We start from the raw sequence: 21,644 nt of genomic DNA on the forward strand, positions 1-21,644 counted from the left end.
TATTCAGGTATAATATTCTACATGGGTGATGCATTTCAGAAGAAATAGCTTCTCTTCAGAGATATTTATTTTAAGGAAATTGTATTCTGTTCTACCTCAGAAAAAAATCCACTTCTTTCCAGCCAGTGTGTTGAAGATAGAAAAACTTCATTTGCAATGCCTGGACAGAGATGACCAGTAAGTTTGACTTAAAAAATAAATCTTAAACACATGTGTGTTGTAAAATGCAAGTATTTTTTTAAAAGTCAAACAACTAAAATTCAAAAGAGATTCAAGGGGTTTAGTTAATGACTATGAAATCTGATTCTCTAAACTTTTTAATCCTTAGTCATCCTCAGCAGCAGATTTGGCCATGCCATTCTGCAGAGGGGAATGTTGTGTGTCTGGTTGACTGTCCTCAGGGCAGTGGGTTTTCAACCTTGCTTAATTTAGGGCAGCTATCTTGGGTTTGATCCTAAATACATTCTGTATTTCATCAGCATTTAAAACAAATGGATGCTACAGTAGTGTGTGATGCTCAAATAAATGAATGGCAGCATTTTCTTTCCTGAAGTCTTCTGCTTTCAAAATGGACTTGGCCAGAAAAAAAAAAAAAAAAGAAGAGCAGAAAGGTTATAATAGCCTAATAAAATTTCCAGTATACTCTGCAAATATAGATTGCTGGAGAATTATGTAGTTTTTCTCCTTTTATTCTGCATGTTGTTGCTCTGAAAACCTAATACAGAACTCTATGTGGAGTTACTTAGGGAAGGCTAGAGGTATTTAGGAAGATTAGAGAAATGCAGAGGATTATGAAGGCTAGGTAACCAAAAAGGAGAGTGAGGAGAATTTGTAAATGTCTGCAGAAATACAGCTGTGCTGGTGGAAAATACGAGACTGGAGAAGAGGGTATGGATTAAAACCTGTTATCCCAATATATTATATAAGTATACTTCTATCTGCAGGTTTCTGCTTGCAGTACAGCCCTGCTGGCTCCCTGTCTGGAGCAAGGGGACAAAGTGGTGCAGGGGCTTGCGTGTCACCAGAAAGTTCCTTCTGCTTGAGGTCATTTAGTGGCCAGGGGAGGGGATGAGTTTCACAGACACCTTTCAGGCTGCAGCTGGATTGGACAGGGGTGGGTGGATGGTTCTGTGGAGCAAGATGCTTCTGTGGCCTTTGGGCATGGAAGGACAAGCCCTGAGGGCTGTTGCAGCTTACCCATGGAAGTGTTCCACCAAGGGGACAAAACCATACCACTTCTGAGTTGTTTCTGCTCAATACAGTCCTTTTGGTGTGTTAGTGTGCAGTTGAATCCTTTTACACCTGGAAAAACTGCTGCAGTTCACATATCTAACCATGCATGGTCAGTTACTGCAAAAAATACTTAACTATGCCTTCCATTAATTTGAATGTGTTTCAGATACATCCAGACAGCCATTTTTGCTTTCTGATTTGCAGCTGCATTTCACAAAACAAAAGCTTGAAAAAATTATCCAATATGTTGGAGACTTATTTCATAAATCTCAGTAGCAACTTCGTATAAAATAAATTCCCTATATGAATTATAATTTCATCTAAGAACCAGAGTCTCTTTAATAATCCTTAACTTTGGCTCACCTGAGTTCCATGATGAATAGGTCTTTCTAATCCCCTCAGTTATGCAAAGTAAAAAAGCTGTGTTCATCTATCAGGTTTTAACTAAATTGCTAAGAGCAGGTAAGCTAGCTTTGAATTATTCAAATGCCTACCCAATACTTCTGCAGAAAACTGGAATGTCTCTGCCACCAAACACCAATTCCTGATTCTCCAGGGAAGATCCTTTTGCCCCATTTTACAGCTTTTCTCATCTACTGATGACAACTGGAAAGACTGTGTGCTTTTAATAAGCTATTTCCTAGAAAGTGTCTATCTAAGTTTTATTTCCAATTATTTTGATGGTTTTTGCTTGGTGAAATTTGGATTGGAAATATTTTTGCTTTTCTCCTTTATCGTCTCACGAATACGTTCATGTCTAAGAAGAATAGGTAGAATTCCACAAGCAGATTCTATGTGCTTTACTGGAAAATCCACAATCTCAGCAAGATACTTAGGGAGGGACTATGGATATCTTTCTTTTTCATTCTAAATACTTTAAATTACTTGCCTGTCAATCAAACGAATTATTTTATTGAAAATTTTATTTTTTGAATCATGTAAGAAGTTAAGAGGTGCTTTCCTCAGAAAACTTAGTCTTTGACTTACAGTTTTTAAACTGTAACTCACTTATCCTTCAGTAAAGAAAATAAAAACCTACTTGAGAATGCACAAAATGATTCTTCATTTAATATTATATCTGGATTTTAGTGGTTTATCTAAAAGGTTGATTTTGTGCACTATTAAAAGTGATTCTGTTAAGTTTTATTGGGGAATTTCAGCTACTTAATTTCTACAGTAGAAACTATTTTTCTAGTAGCTTCTGGCCTTGTAAAGTCTAGTTATTTTAAAAGATGGTATGAACTGGCTAATTCTACCACTTTTTTTTTACTCTTGGCAGTGGGATCAATAAGGAATCTGATCACTGTTATTTTATATACGGAAGTGTTGAACATTTTAAAGTTTTACAGAAGAAAAGTGATATGATTTAATGCACCAAAAAACTGCTGTCTAAAACTTCTTGCATAATATATATATATATATTATGCAAGATTATATAATTTTTCTATGTTTTAATTTCTTAGACTGAAGTCCTGATTAAAATAGTTTCATTTTTGCTAAGGCTTGGACAGAAAATACCAGGTACTTTGGTTTATGCTTTTTGGGGTTTTTTTTTGCAGGGATTGCATTTTATGCCAGGCCAAGGGTAATCATCTGGGAAAGAAATCTGTCTCATTTTAAAAAATCTGGGTTCTAGGTGGCCTTTTGTGAAACCACAGGGCAATCTGCTTTTCAGATCCAATCACATGTACCCAATGTGAACTTTTAAGCAGCCATAAAATGCAGAGCAATTAGCTTGATTTCAGTGGTGTCTGTAGCACTCCAGGACACTCAAGTGGAAGAAGTCATTCTGAGGTAGGTATTTCTGAAGAGCAGGCACACACTCTTTTCAGATTAAAGCATGAAAATTGAGGTTTCTTTCATTGTTTTATCTGCAAAGCTTTCTTGTTTAAAACCCTTTTAGCTTACATACAGAAGTAGATCCTATGGTTTTATAAATGCTTAGATCATGTTGTTAAAGGATGCTATTTTTGTGAAACCAAGTAATCTGTGGTTATGCTCTATGTAAAAACATGAGGAACCACAATAATGGCTGTAAAGTAATGGCAGATACTTTTCTTTGTCTCCTTCGTGTCGATGACTGGTTGGGGTAAGAGAGCAATTCATAGGTAGTAGATGTTGCAGAAAAGCTGAGATATTCAGGGATCCACACAAAACTCCAAGTCCTGAAAGAGAAAAGTGGGAGAAAGGTTCCTCTGTGCACAGTCACCCCACCATGGATAGTGTTTTGCAGCCTACAGGGGTGATGTGACCATTCCCTTTATTTGAACCAGGCATCGATTCTTTACAGGGCTCCTGATGATTGTGAGGTAGATGCTCCTTTTTAATATATTCTTTTAAAAGCTTTCATAAATAGGCACTAAGGTGTCAAGCACAGAAGCAGGGCTTAGTCAAACTCTGCTGATCTTTACAGTAATTTTTCAAGTTTTTATTAATAATATTTTTGTAGACAGAATTGGTGTGCTTTGTGAGCTCTTCATTCACTTCCACAGAAAAATTGCTGTCAAAGATGGGATTGGGAGTGTCATAGTGCATCTGATTTACCAAATGAAAACACGGAGGATACTTTTATTAATATAAAAGTAGGGAGGTGGAAAGAGGATTTTTATTTTTGAGGTTCATTGATTAACTACTAGACTGTCAGAGGCAGTTATCCTATTTTAAGAAAATTGTTGAGTCATCAGGAAGCAAAATAATACCAAAGATAGCAGTGCCGCCATAATGTTTTAAGTCTACAAATTTAACTTTATGATCCCTTCTTATACTGGTGGGCACTGGCATGTATTGTTTTGTTGTCTTTGACACATTTTGGTATCTGCTACTATGAGGGTTTTTTTATATTTTCAAAGCCTAAGGCTAGTAAAGCAGGTACTTCCTGCAAGATGTTGATTACAATTGGATGTGGCATATAGATAAAAAAAATCTTTATTATTTGCTGTCTTGAGCTCCTTTCTGTCCCTGCCCAGTACAATTTTTGGAATTTGACTGTCAAGTGTGAGAAAATGTAAATTTCTTTTTAAATGAACTGAAATAACAGCTTCTGTTGCTTTTGGAATCAAATATCCTTATATGCTTAGAAGTTGGCATGTGAGAATAAGTTGCTCTTCAGTTCTGCCAATGATACAGACTTTATATTTAGGTAATTATATCTGTAAACAAATTTCATTACTTCTGTAAAAATTAGATATACTGGGGATGGTTTGTGGTAAACTGAGATAAAGTACTTTGGAGTGCCTTACAAGTTATTTTTAGAACAGGGCAAAGTGAAGCCATGGAAAAAGAGAATTAATTTTTTTATATACATGCCAAGAAATTATTATATGCTTCAATTGAACTTATCCTGATGTTGTGGTCTGGATACTTGATTCCCTTTGAGGAATCAATGAGCAAGACAAAGGAAGTGGAATTACTACTGCCGGTGTTGTAGGGATGCAACGACATCTGAAAGGCTGAGGAATGACTTGTTAAATATTAGACTAATAAATCTATTTAAAGTCAAGATATCAAAATGAATGATGAAGGTTGCATGTGGAAGAAGGTAAGTTTTGTGGAGTTTTCTCATTTTGTGTGTATGTGTAGATAAATTTTACATTTTATTTTTCAGGACTGATATCACATTTGACAATTGTGATATCACAATTTCCACTGCATCTTTAGGATGTACATTGTGTGGAACAGCCTGGTTTGTTAAGTCCTTAAAGCTGCATACATAGAGAGGGGCTGCTTCAAATAATGAGCTCCTGAAGGGATGCAGATTTGAGCCATGCTGTATGTAAGTGGCAGTGGCAGGGCCCTTGGACATGCTTTCAATATCTATACCCTGTAGGGCACCTTTGTAATAGCAAGAGTTGCTTTACTGTAACTGTGAATTTATGTCTCTTTGCTCCTTTTCCAGTTCTGTCATACTTGAAAATGCCATTTTCTTCATTTCAAGTAACAGTTGAAGAGACAGATGCATTAAATTCACTTGAGTATAAAGTGAGGTGGAATAAATACAAACTTCTATCCACTAATACAGTCCTGAGTATGAAGCTGCCTTCTGAACTGGTGTTAGCCAGTAAAGGCTGACAGTACTGACACAGTTACCATAGAAGTGGCATCATTATCATACTGGCTGCTGAGTTTTGATGGGTTTTAGCAGGCTAATAATAAGGTCTGATATGTAATGCCCTTTCTTGCTGCCTTTAGGAAATAAGTTATTTGCTAAATTAAAAATTAGTAGTTTATAGTGTTCCCATAGAGACACGGCTATTCCAAAGGTTTTGTGGCCACAGTTCTGGAAGAAATTTCAGTACCATATCCCACTTACAGTTACACTCAGTGGTCTGGCATTGAAAAATTCCAGTGGAAGTATTGTGAAAAGATCTCTCCAGCAAAATAACTTTAAATTAGGGACAATACTTCTTCCCAAATTGCTCTCAAATACTTCTCAAACAAATCCAGCAACTAAGACTCTTCAAAGAAAACTAAGAATTGTATCTAGAGCAAATTCAGATCTTGAACACTATCTGTCTACATCTAAATGCTTACAAATATTGAAGTGACAAAATGTGATATAAAGTCCTGTGAAATCCTACTGGAAGCCAAAATAATTGTTTTCTGGCAGCCTTGGAAAGCCATATTGGAAGTGGTGGAAGTACTGATTACCTGAGAGCTTACCCACACATGAGGTTCATGGACAGCAGATGAGCATGTGGATTTGCAGATTCTTTTCTGGGTTACCCACAAACGTGGATTATTAAATTTTTAAAAATTTTTTTCTTTTTTTTACATACAAGTTAGAAAGTCCTTGGAAATGAAGGTAAATTGCTTTGCATGTAATGCATACAATAATATCAGCACAGGGAATTAGTGAGATGTAAATTCACACCCCAGTGTAATGTGTCCTAATTTCTGCAAGCCCTAGAGCCATCTTGCTCCTGAATGAGAGCACCCAGATAGAGGTTTAAATGCATTTATTAAGGTTTCTAATTGTCCTGCTGTTGAATAACCTAAAGCACTTCTACCTTGTTGGAGAATGAGCTACTTAATCATGGAGACTGCACAGGTTCAGTTTGCATCTGGCTTTGGTTTTGTTTCTTTTTGCTAGAGCCTTCCACTCTATTTGTTGGAACACTGGAACACAGACTCTTCCTTGACTTTGAAAGGGGTATTTTGAGGTAATATTTCCAGTGCTAGACAGCAAATAGTTCTACTTAAATAAATACAAGTTAAGGAAGTTAGTTTTAGTGTGAACTGATATAAGCAAAAATTCGGTGTGATCTATAACCATATATTCCCATCTGCCTTCATTTATCTGTTCTGCCTGGGCTTTCAGATGAGAGGTAGCACACCTGTGCCAGCAGTCAATTTGGGAATATCAGTTGGGAATGTGTAGTGGTGTGTTATTTCTAGCTGCCTCACATTTGTTATCAGGTCCAGTCTAACTATGTCATTGTAAGCTAACTCTTCTTTTGATTATGAGCAACGTTAATGTAATATAATTCTGCATTTGACTAAAAACTTCTAGCAAAACAGCTGTTTTTCCAGTTAGAGTCTTGTCAGGTGCTTTTGTCTCTGATTAAAATATTGCTTGCACATGTGCTGGAGCAGTATTTCAGCCATGTTGGGGTGACAGCAGCTGTTATCCTGTGATGTTTTGTGACACAGACAGTGAATTAGGCTGAAAGCAAAAAGCTTTTTTGTTTTCTTCTGTTAGAGTAAAATATCTGGATGTTGTATGAAAAGAGGGGAACAATTCTCTGACACTTTCCTGTCAAGGCACACTTCCTCACTACTACCTCCCCAGGAAACTATTTAACGCTAAGAAAAGTTCTTGAAAGAAAAGAGCCTCAAACACAAAGATTTAAGCATGGTGTACATGTGATGTTCAGGTTTGGTTTTTTTATATGATGGTCACAGAATTACAGATATGTAGACTACATGTACCAATTCCTGTATTTAAAAAATACTGTTTTAGCAGATTATGTTACTACAAACATGTTAATCTTGGCATAGTTTTACTACCTAAACTATCCTGCAATAGAGTGAGATGATTATCTGGGGTTTGGGTTCTGTTTGTGTGTTTTTCATGAGTAGGCCAAGTGGTTTGCAGTTGATACCTAATCAGTGTGATTTCAGTTCTGCAGAAAAGCGGCTTCAGGTGCTGTGGGCAGCCTTGCCATGCTAGACCCTGTTGGCAGCAGCAGCAGGGCTGGGAAGTTTCTATAATTGGAAGCTTGATACGTTTCTGCTGCTGGGGATGCTGTGCCTGAGACTTCGTTATGGTTTGCTGTGAGGAAAAAAACCCTAAAAAATAAAAAAAACGTTTAAGATGTCTTTTGCACAGCGCTGAGACCCAGCCGTGCCCTTCCTCCGCCGCTGGACGAGAGCACACAGAGCGAGGGGGGAGGCTGCCAGGTGCCGCTGCTGCACAAAGCCCAGGTGGGAGCGATTTTGCCCTCAGGGCCCTGGCGGCAGGAGCGGGGCCGGCTCGGGGCGCTGCCCGGGTGCTGGGGATCCTCGGGCCGGGCCCCTCGCCCAGCGCTCGCCTCGCACACGGCGCTGAGCCCGCAGGGCCGGCGGCCGCCGCTGATGCTCCGGCCGCTGCCTCCGCCCGCCATTGGCCGCACGCCGCCCTCCCCCACTCCCCTCCCCTCCCGGAGCGGCAGGCGCCGGGCGGCGGGGCTCGGGCGCTCCCCGGCAGCGGCGGCAGCCGCGGCGAGCCGGGCGGCGGGGCTCGGGCTCTCCCTGAGCGAGTGCGCCCGGCCGGGGCCGGGCCGGACCGGGGCCGCCCCCGCCGGCGGCTGAGGTTGAGCCGCGCCCGCGCGCTGCAGCCCCGCAGCCCCCCCCGCCCCGCGCCTGCAGCGGGGACAGGAGGCGGCGGCGGCGGCCGCCCCTCGCCCGCCGTGTCCCGGCCGGGGCCGCGCGGGTCGCCCCGGGCGCAGGGCGGCTCCTCCTCCATGCGCCGCGGCTGCCCGCAGCGCCCGCTGCCCCGCGGAGCGCGGGGGCGGCCGGAGGCGGAGCGGGGCCGCGCGGAGGATGCCGGCGGGCGGCGCGGCAGTGCGGGCCCCCGGCGGGGCGCGCTCCCTCAGCCCCACCGCGCTGTCCCGCAGCCTGTCCCGCCTGCGCGAGCAGCGCGCCCGCTCGCGGGCCATGCTGGCCCTGGGGGTCACGCAGATGGTGCTCGGCTGCCTCATCGTGGCCGTCAGCTTCGCCGCCCTGGCGCTCACCACCTCGGCCCGCGTCCGCCACTCCTGCCCCTTCTGGGCCGGCTTCTCGGTGAGTCGGGGGGCGCGGGAGGGGCCGGGCGGGACCGCCGCTGCCGCCTCAGGGATGCGCGGCCGCCCGACAGGTGGGAGGCGGGCGGCGACTCCGGGCCTCGGCGCCCTCCCCGCCGTGAGGCGGGCAGGTGAGCTCCGAGATCGGCCGAGCCGTGTCCCCCGGCCCCGCAGCAGCGCGGTGGCACTTCCACCCTTGGAAGGGTTGGCCGAGGTGGATTGGCTCTTATCAACAGCGTCGGGTCAAAGTTGGGACGACAAATGAGCCTCTGGTGTTGCCTCAGCCGCTGACACCCGTTCCATCGGCGCTGGCTTGGGCTCACCTTGAGATGCGGCCGCCGCTCAGGGTCCGGCGCGGTTGCAAATTCAGCTGCGAGCCGTGTGGTGCTGGAGGTGACCAAACGAGCATAGTAGAAGTGGGATTTAAGGGATTTAAAAGAGGGCATGGAAGAGTTCTGCCGAGGAGAGCGCGAGTGCGCCGGGAGGGCTGGAAAGGCCGTGGCTTTGGGGCACCCAAAGAGAGTCCTGCCCTGAGAGAGGCTGGGGCTCGCCCGCTGCTCTGAGGGAAAACTTGTTTGTTCTGAACAAACAAACAAATTGGGGTCCTCTTGATTCCTTTGTGATAGTCTTGTTCACTTTCCATTGTGTCCTGCCAGCACAAATTAGAAGAAAGAAAAAAAAGTTGATAGTCTGATTCAGGTGGTCTCATTTAGTGCTGATTATGAGTGGCTGCATCTGTGTGTGGGCGCAGTGCACACATGGACACGTTAGGATAATACTGCTTCATGAAAGCTTTTCTCATAAGCGGTGAAATGGGGCTTGACATTTATGAAGAATTAGGCATTTCTAAGGGCACTGGTAACAGACTCTGTGTTATTGGTGAAGGTTTGCTCCATTTAATTTAATGCGTTACTGGTTTCAATTATGTCTCTTCAGCTCTTTTAACGGACCAGAGGGTTTTCAACTTCAAACATGCTTGTTAGAAACCAGAACAGTTAGATAAAATATTTTGGGTTATTTATTTCTGAGCATGTGGTGGAAATGGTGTAATTTTTAATAAACCTTAAACTATTTAGTATGTTCTTATGCAGATTATTTTTTTTTTTTCCCTGAGTCCTTCAGAGCAGAAGAATCATTCTGGATAAATTATTTAGATACTTTCTCTTGAACTTGTTGTATTTTATTCTAGTCTTGAAAAGAAATATGAGTTTACAGTAATAGCATTGATGTTATAATAGTCATTCTATTGAATTTGATCCTCTGCAACATAATATGCAATTATTTGTTGATGAGGTGTGAATTTTAGGTTCAGAATCTGGCTGCTTACATTTTCATGTGCTACTAAACCAACACGGCTTAGGCAGCCTTTGTTTCTTACCTTGACAGAGTGAACAGGAATATGCATGACTGCTTGTGGATTCCAGTAAGCAGAACTTTTTCAGTAGTACCTTTTCCCCCACCTCCTGTGTTCTGCCAAGACACTTCTGGTGGTTGTTATGCTCCAAGACAGGCTGCTTTCCTTACTGTGGATACTTTCTACTCTTCTCTCCGTGCACTGTATTTCACAGAAAATGTTTCCCACTTGGATTTCATGCATGTCAGTTGCTCACCAGAGATACCAAACGTGTGATTCCAACCTGTGGTAGAAGGGATGGAAGGCTCAGAGAGTTGCAAGGCTGTTGACTAGAAGGCCTTGTTTTCCTGTGTTATCAGAATGAGGCAGGTGTACATTGCTTCCTAAAATAAGAGTTTACTTTTTGAGAAAATAATTCTGCCTTTTAAATGAGCATTAGAATAAACTTCGTTTCCTCCTATTACCTTTACCTCTGAGTCTCAAGACCTAAGATAAAATAGAGCAGTTTTTGATCAGCCCTAAAGAATTGTTTGAAGTTAGTTGATTACACAGCCTTTTCTAAAAACCTTTTGAGGTGTTTAGTGAATTCAACAAACACTAGATAGATCGTCACTCACAGCTGAAAAATGCTTCTGTGGAAGAGTAACAGTCTTTAGCTTGCTTCTGTAAGATACAAATAAAGAGGTGGGTTTAAGAGACATGAGAGAAAAATAATGGAACTATCCTTCCCCTCTTTATTTGGTGCCAAAATCAGACATAGATATTCATTGCCTTCACACTACTTCCCCCTCACTTCTTGGAAGTAAATAACTGAGTTGTTTGATATAAAAGTAGCAATTCTGAGTCTATTTTTTTGTGTATATTTATGTAATATACCGTAGTTTTTAGTCATTTAGAAATGCACATCCTAAAAGAGAGTAGTCTTGGTGTTGGTATTTTTCAGCAGTTTTTGACACCAAACACCCTGTCAATATAAATGAAGGTGGCAAAAATTCACTAAGAGTATTTCAAATGTTTCTGAAAATAATTTCCTAGTATTTGAAACAGTCTAGCTGGTTGAAAAATATTAAAAAATAGATCAGGCTACATATTAGACTCACAGAGTTCTGTAATCAAATGCAAGGAAAGGTTCTGATTTCCCACTTTCTTTTTGAAATCTAATCAAGTGACCATATAAGTGAGAGCTTATTTAAAGAACAAGGCACCATAATTTCCATAAAACTTTGAAGAGTTCAGAGCTTATTTAAATATCATCCCATACCTTAAACAGTTTATCTTTCATAGCATCATATTAGGAAGATAAAAAGTATCTTCATATATTTCGTTGTAAGAAATTTTTGAGGTAATTATTCAGATTCAACCTCACACTGAGCAGAAGGAAATTTGAGGTTTAGATAAACCGGTACTAGTTAATTCTCTGCATAGGCAGCAGTCATTGGCAAGACCTTGCAATCTGTGTGCTGAAATGCTTGGCAGCTTGTTCCCATTGCAGTTTCCTGAGAAAATGGTTGTTTCTTCTTCACATTCTCTCAAGTGGATAAAAAAAATGTTTTTTCATATAAGGGAGATGAGCATAAGTGTCTTTGATCCTGTTAAGAACATCAAGAACAGAGTACTAGCCTCCTTTTAATCATGGAAGGATAGGTCTCAAAATAAGGCTGTTCTGGTAGCTCACTGAAAGTGTAAGCAGTGACAGGGTCATTTGTCTCTCCTGTAGGTCCATAGTCGCTTGAATATGAGAAAATATTTGTACTCCCTTTGCCCTTTAGAATGCAAACCCTACACCAGTTTGTAGTGTGTTGGTTCTGTACATGCCCAGATGGAAGGAAATGCTTCTGCTCAGTGTGCCTGATGTTCATTGCTCCTGCCAGTGTTGGGACAGTAGCAAACCACAGGCTGATGGAGCTGTGGTTGTGTGGCTGCAAAAGCAAAACTTGCTTTGTGAAGTCATTTCATGAAATTATTTAGAAGTTTGCAGAAAGTTGTTTATCTTGCTACCCCCCATCTTGGTCCCAGCAATTTAATAAAATTACCAGGCTTAGAGACCAGAGTTCTCTCTAGTAGAGCAAAGTATTAATAAAATAGTAAATTAAATAATAAGATTACCCAGGTTTCTAAAATTACTCTGGCATTAGAAATCTTAGCATGTACATGCTGTGTGTTCTTCTATCTCCTTTTTTATGTATAGTTACTTGACAGTCCTGCTCTTGTGTAGAAGTCTGTTGCTGGAAGATCTCGTGCTGCCTTTCCTTTCTATTAAGTTTCTTCTCAGTTTTGCCTCTTTTCATCCATATCCCATGATCAGAGGAGATCAGTTCTGGCTTAAAAGCATCTTTAAGTAGAATGTTTTCAAGGTTCATGACATACATGCTTTTTTGTGTCCTTTGAAAAAGGAAACAGATATATAGGGAGATTGTTGGTGTGAACTCAAACACAGCTTTTATGGAAAATGGGAAATAAGTTACACACTTGTCTACGTTATTAACTGAAAAAGCTGAATCTAAGAGTCTTTTCTGTGTTCTTCTATGACATTGTTCAAGATAGGTTAAAAAACCTCAGGTGATGCTTAAAGGAGTTAACTTTCAAAAACTTCTACTTGTCTGTGACCATGGCTTTTCCTCACATGCAGCAGGTTGTCCTGGCATGTTCCTATACAGAATCATTGTGGAGGTGAAGGGGAGATGACAATAAAGATGATTTGTTAGCAGTTGTGGCTTTCCCTTCTTCTCCATTTCAACTGAAGGTTTTGGGGTTTTTTTCCTTCCTCCTTTCCTCTGTTCTGTCCTCTTCTGGTATTTTCCTTTATTGCCTGTGGATAGACAGGAGGAATAGAGCAATAGCTGTAGCTTGGGGCGAGGAACTTTAGTTTGCCAGCAGTGTGACTGTGAAAGCAAAGCAAAGCTCCTAGAGAGAAAGTGACCTTACTGCTCTTGTTGTGTGATACAGGTTCACTGAACAGGGACAACCTGTAATTTATTTATTTATTTGTCTTGGAGATGATAATTTCCTGTGTAGGACTCAAAAGGCAGCTTTCTTGTCCACCTGCTGTAGTGAAACTCTAACTCTATGGTTATCAGATAGTTTTTCTCAGAACTGTAGTTCTGAGTGTTCTCTATGAGAGCTCTAGAGACTCTCTGAGAATATGAGAAGCCATAGGAGGGGCTGCTTGGTTGAGTACTCCTGGTTAACACACACAGCCTGAGAGCTGAGCCTACAACTTTCTTGGAGGAAGCACTGTTTTGGTGAGGGTATGTGACCAGATCCCTTCTCTGCAGAGGATTGTTCTAATAGCAGATTTCAAATCTGTGGACTCACAGCCATGATGATTAGTTTTATTGTGGACAATTTGTTATCCTGTGAAGTTGGCTGCTGGTTCAGACAATGTTCTATATCTCTAAATATTCACTTTCAGGCTTCTTTTGGAGGAGCTTGTATTGCTGGTTTGGGAGTTGGGTAGGTAAATTTCCACACAGAAAAAGTTTTCAGGAAACTTTCCAAACCTCTAATGCAGATTATCCAATAGTCAGGCCCAGGGAACAAATGAAACTGATTTCTCTATGTGGCTCTTGAAGATCCTATGTCATTCCTGAAAGATGTATCCACACACTAGCGCAGTTACTTTGATGTTCCTTGCTTCAATTTGAAGTAATTTAGAACACCAGGAAATGGATCACTTCAAAAATCCTACAGGTGACTTGGTAATCTTTTGCCTCTTCTGGCTAATAAGTCATGGTAGGTTTTTGCCAGTATGATAGTCACAAAATAAAGGCAGCTCAATGGGATGATACATTTGAGAAAGTAGTACCGTCACATTTGACTGATTGCTGTTAACTCCTCTGTTATGAATTACAAGATGCAGTCACAATTTTAGTTACAAATAGTGGAACCTTCAGTTACATGTGCTTGCAGAAGAATTACATTCACTCTGATTCTTTAAGACATTGTCTGTTACTGTCTCCTGCTGTATCCTTTATTAATTACCATTCCTGCTTTTTTTCTGACTTCCTTTTGGATTTGCTAACTCCTCAGGCACATCTTTCCTTTCCTTTGCAAGTTTGTCAGGGCTTTGAAATGTGAGCAGTCTGTGGAAGGAAGTCAACTGTCTGGAACTTGGTGTCTCAGGAAGCCTGCTAGGGATGGATGTGTGTTACTGGTACCCAGTGTTGGTAAAAAAATACCAAGGTCACCTGCACAGGCTTGCTTCTCACCCTCATAACATGCATGAGGATTGCAGTGTGTCTTGTCTAGGTAATGGATCATTATTAATTTTATTAGCATTCTTGGTTTTTACATCCTGGCAATATTGTGTGACAGACAAAAACCTGAAAACATCCAACCCAGAAAACCCATGAGGCTGTTAAAAGATGTCAGTTAAAACCTGTGGCACTGGTGCACAAGAAGAGGTCATACACATCACAGAACATAAAGAAGCCTTGGGTGCATCCTCTGTGCTTTATGGAGTCTGTGGTCAGACAGGGCATTGATGGGTGAAAATGTTGTTTCCATATCCTGATGGAATCATAGCAAATCAGACAGCTGGACAGAGGAACAATTAGAAAGATGACAGTGTTCCTTTTTAATTCTTTGAACTTTGGATGGTAAAATAACTGCTTGTAATTTCCTGAGGATTTGGGGCTAAGTACAACCTTGTGGTCTTTTCATCTCCAATGCACTGGAGAATAGCAGACCCATGGACAGAAACATTATTTGCTTTATGAGGCACATCAGCTTTTATTGCTTCTGAGCTATATATTCTGTTGCCTTAGCCTCAAGAGCAATTTAATTAAAAAACTTCCTGTGTTACAGGAAGGAGTAGTGGAAGAAAGCAAAGATAATTATGATAAGAAGCAGCAGGTGTCCAGTCTGTAGAGAAGAAATGGCATCATTTTTACTAATCCCATATTATAAGTGACCTGTATTCTGAAGTCTTTATTTTTTGTAGGCAGCCAGACTGCAGAACAAAAATATTATTTTGAGTATGTCTCTTACTGTTAGCATACAATTTTTAGTTAGTTTGGGTTTATTTTTGGTTTTGTCTGTAGCAGAAAGATAGGTGTATGTTTCAGTCTCTTTAGGAATGAAATATTTCTCCTGGATGCTGGTTGTCTTTTCCAGCCATTTTTTATGCTGGACATGTAGGAGCATTTCCTGTAAAAGACAGCAAATACTGCTCAGGAACTTATGAGAACTAGCTGTGAGGGTAAAATCTACTGAGAAACTTGGACAGAGGTAAGTACCTTGTTGGAAGTGGGAATTTCTAAGGCAAATTTAGTTATTTGCAGCTGCTGAACTTATTACACCTTCATTTTAGTTGTATGTTGTGACTTACTAAAGGAATGAGTTGTGAATTATCATGTTTAATTAGCTATTCTTTCACAATTCATTTTTCTGCTCACTCCTGCGCCTTCTGGGATCCAAGGGCAGAAGAGATAATGGGACTCTGTAAGGTGTGAACTGTCTGAAAATATGTAACTTACAGGAATATAATTATTTCAGTGGTGTGTTTAGAGAAAGCTACTCTTCTAGGAGCAGGTGGTGTGGTCATTACCTCATCTCTTTGGGAGCAATCACATTGCTTTAAAGGAGTGTTATGCAAATGTGACGAACCTGGGGAATTTATAATTGAGGAATATTTATACATTGAGCATCCTAGCTTACATCAGACAACCTTTTAAGATCAAAATGCCCTAAAGCTTTGTCTTCCATCTTTGGCAAAGTCGCAGATTCACTGTTGTCTACGTCATAAACAGAAGCTACAATCTGTTTGTAAGGACACTATGTTGATAATTCCTTCAAAGGTTCTTGCTTGTGCTTTTTGAGACTTCAGTCCTGCCCCAATTTCATCATTGTTATTTTTGGTGGCCTGTGGATGTAGCCATATCAGTGTTCTAGTTCTGGTCATGTGTGTGCTCCCACTCACTCTTCCTGCACACCAGGGAGCGTTCTCAGAGCACACAGACTCGACTCCTGGGGGATAAAATGAAGCCAAAAGATGAGCTGCAAGAACACAGTAAGTGGAATCTGACTGCTGGGAGAAATGAAGTCTCTGGGCCAGACCAGAATGGTCTGAATAATCATTCATCCATTGAGTGCATGGTGTGGAAGCTCCCAACACCAGATTCTTTTGCAAACAGATTTGCTCATGTTCTGTTTACTCATGTTCTATTTGCTCTTTGGTAATCCAGGTAAAACCTGTAAGGCCAATCTGAAAGCTCCTGTATTGTGCAGAGGGTGTGAACTCCCTTCAAATTACTGGAAATGCTTTGTGCTGGGCAGAATTTTCCTCCATCCTGGTTACATCTAGACTGGTAATTTGATGCAGGTCTGCAGATTAAAATAGCCAGTTCTGAGGAGCAGATGCCAGTGCTTGGTGTGTTACTTTTAAGGGCCTTGAGTAGGTGGAGTACTTCTGAGCTAATTTGCAGTAAATGAGAAATACTTACTTGAATTACTGCTGCATCACTTATAATGAGACATTGTTTTCCAATTGATTGTGATTAAGAAACAACAAAGGAATAATTTCACAATATTCTAAAAAGTTTAGACTTGCTTGGTTTTATTACTTTATATTCTGATAAAAATAAGAAAATGTAAGCACTTTGAAGAATATGTATTTTTTGCTTAAAGAAGGCAAACTGAATTTAACTCTTGGATTTCTGATCTTTATAACAGCTTGATTTAAACATGGATAGTTGAAACAGCAGCACAGTTTTAAACTTTTGGGTCTAATTTACAAAATAGGAGTTACCCTACTTTGCAAACTTGCTTTGAGTTTTGTGTATAGACTTTCCTCCTTTCTAGAAGCCATCATCATGGGTAACTTCTGTTCTGCAGAACCAGGAAATAATGTTCTGTCTGATCACTATACAGGTTTGTTATTTCTCTCACTTAAAAAGAGTCAGTCTCAGCAGAATTATTTTCATGTGTGGGGTATAATGTACTTATGAGATTTTTCTTTTTTTTTTTTGCTACTGTTTTACCAGGAAAGAACATGGATTAATCTGAAGATTTTAGATAAGCCTTCAGTGCCAGGCGAGATGAAAATAGGTGGTTTTAAACTGAACACACTTAATCCAGAGGCACTGAGAGTTAATAAACATGTAGCTTTATGCTGTCTCTTTTGTATTCACTCTCTCCAGAGAAGAAACTTTTTTTCGTATGTGAAAAATTGTTTGCAGCTATTTTTCAGATTTGTGACAGATTTTATTGTCTGCTAAAGAAATTAAGATTACTCTCTAGTTTAAAAAAAAAACAAAACAACAAACCAAACAAGCACTGAGCATTCAATGTAAAGAGCCAAGGGACAGCATAATTTATCAATAATAAACACAAGTCATTATCTCACTATTATGCATTCTAGTGAGTGTGATTCTATCAGAACAGTTAAACTCAATGGTTTTCCTTTGTTAAAGCAATGAAAGCATTTGTTGACTAATGCTACTAAAATAAGAGGTTTTCAAGTTCTGACTCTAAACAGTCATCAAGAACTTCGGTGCTGTGAACATGTGTGACACTGCTATGTCATTCTGAAAATAACATTGGTAGAAAGCAGTTTTTTCATACCTTGAAAGTAGCTGTAATTCAAACAAATTTTATCTTTCTGGAGGCTAAATACAAAACCTTTTGAAAACTTGTGAAATATATGGCTAAAAAAAAAATTACACTCTCCACTGCAAAGGCTCCTGTCCTGTGTTTGTGTTGATGTAAAGGGAGCTCAGTCTGTTTTATGTGTCTCAGGTCACCCAGAGTATCAAACTATAGACATGACTCTTTACATGCTCCTACTTAAACAGAAATTTTCTGGGGGGGGTGTAAGACAACTTACTCATTCTTTTGGCAAATTTCAGTTTTTATGTTTGTGAGCTGAAAGTAAAAAATGCATTTAGAAAACTCCTAATGAAAGTGTGGGATCTTTAGATGAAGAACAGATGAGCTTCCTCTTGCTTGCCTACACAGACATGATTTGTATCTGAAAAGTTACTGTGTCTGTTGCAAATGGGAATAAAGCAAATGGATGCTGCTGTAGTCCTTTCTGCCTTGAAAATTGCTTTCCAAAAACAATGTTAATTCAAGAGGTGCTAGATTCGTGTTTTCATTTTGCAGTGGTTTTAAACATAATTGAGTTTTCATGTGAAATAAATTTTCATTATACATAAAGAGTAAAAGGGAGGATCAAAAAAGAATATTTCTGAGTTTGTCACAAGTACTTGACTATAAAGGATACTTGAAAAATGTTGACTTAGGGAATGGAGATTTATTTAGATACATCAGAGCATTATAAATAATTTTCATGTTCAAAATAAATAAGTTTTCATGTTCAAAGTTCAGAACAAAGCAAGCCACAAAACACCACTGGAGTGGGGGGGTGGGGAAGGAAGGAAGATACATGTAGGATAATGGCTCATGCCCTTGAGACACATTATCATTGTGTCTGTAATTGCAGGACTCCCTTACAGCTGCACCACATGATTTCTCTGATGCATCTCTGCCACTCCTACTGCAGAACTTGCTGCATGGAACCAGGGAGAATAGTGAGGGCAGGACAGATGGGGTGGCAGGTGCAGTTTGTCTGCCTGAAAATGCTGCACACTTCGGGTATGATGTTAACAGCTCATCCATGTTGCCTTTTACCCATAAACCAGCAATGGTTTTCCTCTCAGAAGGACAGAAGTCATGTTATGGGAGGTAGGAGTCAGATTTAATGTATAGACTTAAGTCCTTCACATAAGCAATTCTTCACATTTGTTCTGGTACAAGAGGAGACATTAGCTTTGTTGAGGAGCCCCTGACAGGTACACCTCTTGTCCTGCTTACTCTCATGTGACATACATTGTTCTGGGCTTAAGGAATTTATAATAATTTAAAATTAGTTCTTTTTGTCCCTTAAAAGTTTTCCTTCATTCCATGTGAAATTTGGAATAAAGCTTCACAGTCAGACCATACTTTGAGATCCTGTGAAATATCACAGTAAGTAGTAACTAGCAACAATACTAAAACAGTGCTCTCTGTTTTTGAAGTTCATGTTAATTCAGTAAACATTTTGTTTCCTACCTAAATAGCTTAAATCTTCAATGCAGCTTTTCCTTTGAGCTTTTCAAATACTCACACTGTGATTTGACAGACTCATTTCTCTTGGCATGTAATATTTGCCTTTTGAGTGGAGAAGAACCTTTACTGTAAAAGCAATAATGACAGTACAAACAATGAAGTGTTGTACTAGATGGTAAGGATAACCAATATCAGAGCAGTATCTGATGGCATTTGGTGTCCACCAGAGACCATGTGCTCATCTTCCTTCACTAACCTTCCTGTGAATCAAGTGTCTGAAAGGCCAGCTATTAGGAAAAGTGGTCCCCAGTGACAGCACCTGTCAGTCCTAGGTGAGGATTGTCTGAAGAGTTCAATCATACCCATCATTGGTTTGTCAGCCTAAAGTAATAGGCAGGAAGGCAGGAGGAAGCAAAACCATTTTCTACTTCTGACCCTGCAGCAATGCCCTTTTTGCTTGTGGGACTAGAATTCATTATTAGGCAAATTGTAATGTCTTTCCTCTTGTTAGTTCCTTCTCGTGTCCTGACAGTTTAAAAATTTGCCTTCCAGTATGAATTGTTTGGGGTTAGCTTGAGGTTTTGCCTCAATCAGCTGTTTTGGTTCCTAACTATGGAAGTAATTATCTTGTTAATTAACCTATTTTGAAAAATTTGAGAAGATAAGAAATAATGGGAGGAAAAGGAGTCAATTTGAGAGTTACAGTTACTTTTCAATCTTGAATATTTCTGCAACAACCAATTTTTTTATTTTTTTTTTTTTTGGATGTTAGTTACTTTGGGATTCTGAAGATTTCTTCCCTTCATCAGTGTCTGATTTGATTTTTATAACATCAATGAAACAAGATAGATCTGTGAAGAATGGAAAAGTAATTTTATATGCACTAACATTTAGAGCTCATGGAAAATAGAAATCAATTGGATTTTTTTTTGTTTATAGTTAGGTATATTATATTTTGGAACTGTATGGGAGTCCCCAAACAATATATTTCCTTGGAACTGCTGTATTTCACTTAATCAAGAAAAAGAATCTGATACCAAATTGAATGATCTAGTAATGAGCTATAGCCCAAATTCTTGAAAACTAGATTGTTTAGAAATTAGAGCAATTTTTTAAACAATATTTCCTGGATTCAGAAAGGTCTAAAAATGCTTCTGGTGTCTTGTGTCTGTCTGTTAACCATATAACATCAAAAATTTTAGACCTTCTTTGTCTCCAGCCTAAGTGCCTCAGGAGTCAGTGTTTTAGGCACTTTAGCTGTTATTGATGTAAATCTTGTGTAGAGTTCGAGAAGGTGAACGAGACCAATGTAAGGAACGGCTTTTTTGCAGCTTGTTTTGGTTTTGGGTAAAACATTAGAGAATTCAGCACTGAAACTGATCTGTTTCAGCCAGCTGGCCAGGAAGTTCCACCTGTAAGCCAGGAGTGTGAGGGAACATCTCGGGAGTGGCAGCTGCTGCAGAGGTGTCCCACAGCCTCAGTGGCCAGCACGGCCACGTCCAGCCCTGCCCCTGCTCCCTCAGCACCCTGCAGGAGCAGCCAGAGATGGGCTCTGGGGGAATTATCTCAGATCCTGCCTCACTGGAGCTCAGCAGCACGGAACAAAGCTGATGGATGTGGAGTTCTGACTTACGGCACAGAACGTGCCAAAGGTGAATAGGATGTGGAAAGCTTACACTTAAAAATAATACGAGGCTTTGTGAAGTGTTCTGTTTTCTGAAAGCAGAAAATTCAACAGTCAGTGTAATTATATTTGTTAGAAGCCCACAAGAAGCCTGTGGATTAACAATAATGCACAGTGATTACATTAATCAGTAGACTCTTGTGGAAATCAGAGGTTTAATGGTATAAATACATATAATGATACTTTGGATGAAGTAAAAAATACTTTCTGAAGAGATCATCCTGAAGAAGATGAGAAATTATAATTTTACAAACAGATCTGCAAAAAAGAATTCCTTTCTTTTCCGATGAAATTGCCAGTGAATAGCTTGAGAAAGAAAAGGTAGGCTTGTATATTAAAGAAGGTGGTTTCTCTAGCATGGAAAAGATAGCTCATATAGCTATTGCAGTTAGTAAAGTTATAGTTGGCTGGAGTGTGGTTTACTGGAGTTCTACCTCTAATGCCAGTGTAAGGCAATAAAATGTATCAAAAATCAATGTATTTGGTGTCTGCTAAAGAATACCTTGGTCATTGTACTGGGAGAAATGTTTACTTCCCCAGTTGCCACTTGAAATGCCTGAGGAGTGGGAAGATGAGAATAAGCAAGTAGTGTGTTCTCAGACAAGATTCACACCTCCTCAAGCCCCAAAGAACTTTCTTAAGAAATGTGCTATTTGTTCCCTCTGTGTTTCCACATCTGACAAGTGATGATCTGTTACTTCAGTAAGCTCTAAATATGCCCTACCATTGGATAACAAGGTTGTACAAACACGCTGAGGGAACTCTAATAAACATAATAGTGATGAATAGTTCTTGCCCTTCTTTGCCTGAGAAATTAAAACTTTTTTTAACATTTAACCCACCAATGTTTTTAAGAAATAACTGGAGCATGTTGTGGGGACAATGAATTCTGTCATTTCACTGACCCAGTGGGCTGTAGCAAGGCTTTAAGGAATGTTTCCTAGAAATCTAAGATTGTAATAGTAGCATTAGTCAAGGTATAGATTCACAGTTTATAACCCCCTAAACATAGAGAAGTAACCCTCTAAAATATAAATGGAAATTCTGCACAGATATATACTTTTTG

General features: G+C 40.0%; 1 protein-coding gene across 5 annotated transcripts in view; it reads left to right on the top strand.

Moving 5' to 3' along the window:
* The first annotated feature begins 8,128 nt into the window (after positions 1 to 8,128).
* The window catches only part of ENTREP2 (endosomal transmembrane epsin interactor 2), a 113,977-nt gene continuing 100,461 nt past the window's right edge, over positions 8,129 to 21,644 (top strand). For 3 of the 5 annotated variants that reach the window (XR_009278429.1, XR_009278430.1, XR_009278431.1), the window contains exon 1: positions 8,129 to 8,493. Coding sequence is in view for 2 of the 5 variants with exons in the window: in XM_058846768.1 (XP_058702751.1) it covers positions 8,254 to 8,493 (240 nt within the window). In the remaining 3 variants the exon portion in view is untranslated. The remainder of the gene's footprint in view (positions 8,494 to 21,644) is intronic. The other 2 variants (XM_058846768.1, XM_058846769.1) reach the window with 1 other exon arrangement.

This window comes from Poecile atricapillus, chromosome 11 (genome assembly GCF_030490865.1).
Source record: "Poecile atricapillus isolate bPoeAtr1 chromosome 11, bPoeAtr1.hap1, whole genome shotgun sequence".
Taxonomy (NCBI): domain Eukaryota; kingdom Metazoa; phylum Chordata; class Aves; order Passeriformes; family Paridae; genus Poecile; species Poecile atricapillus.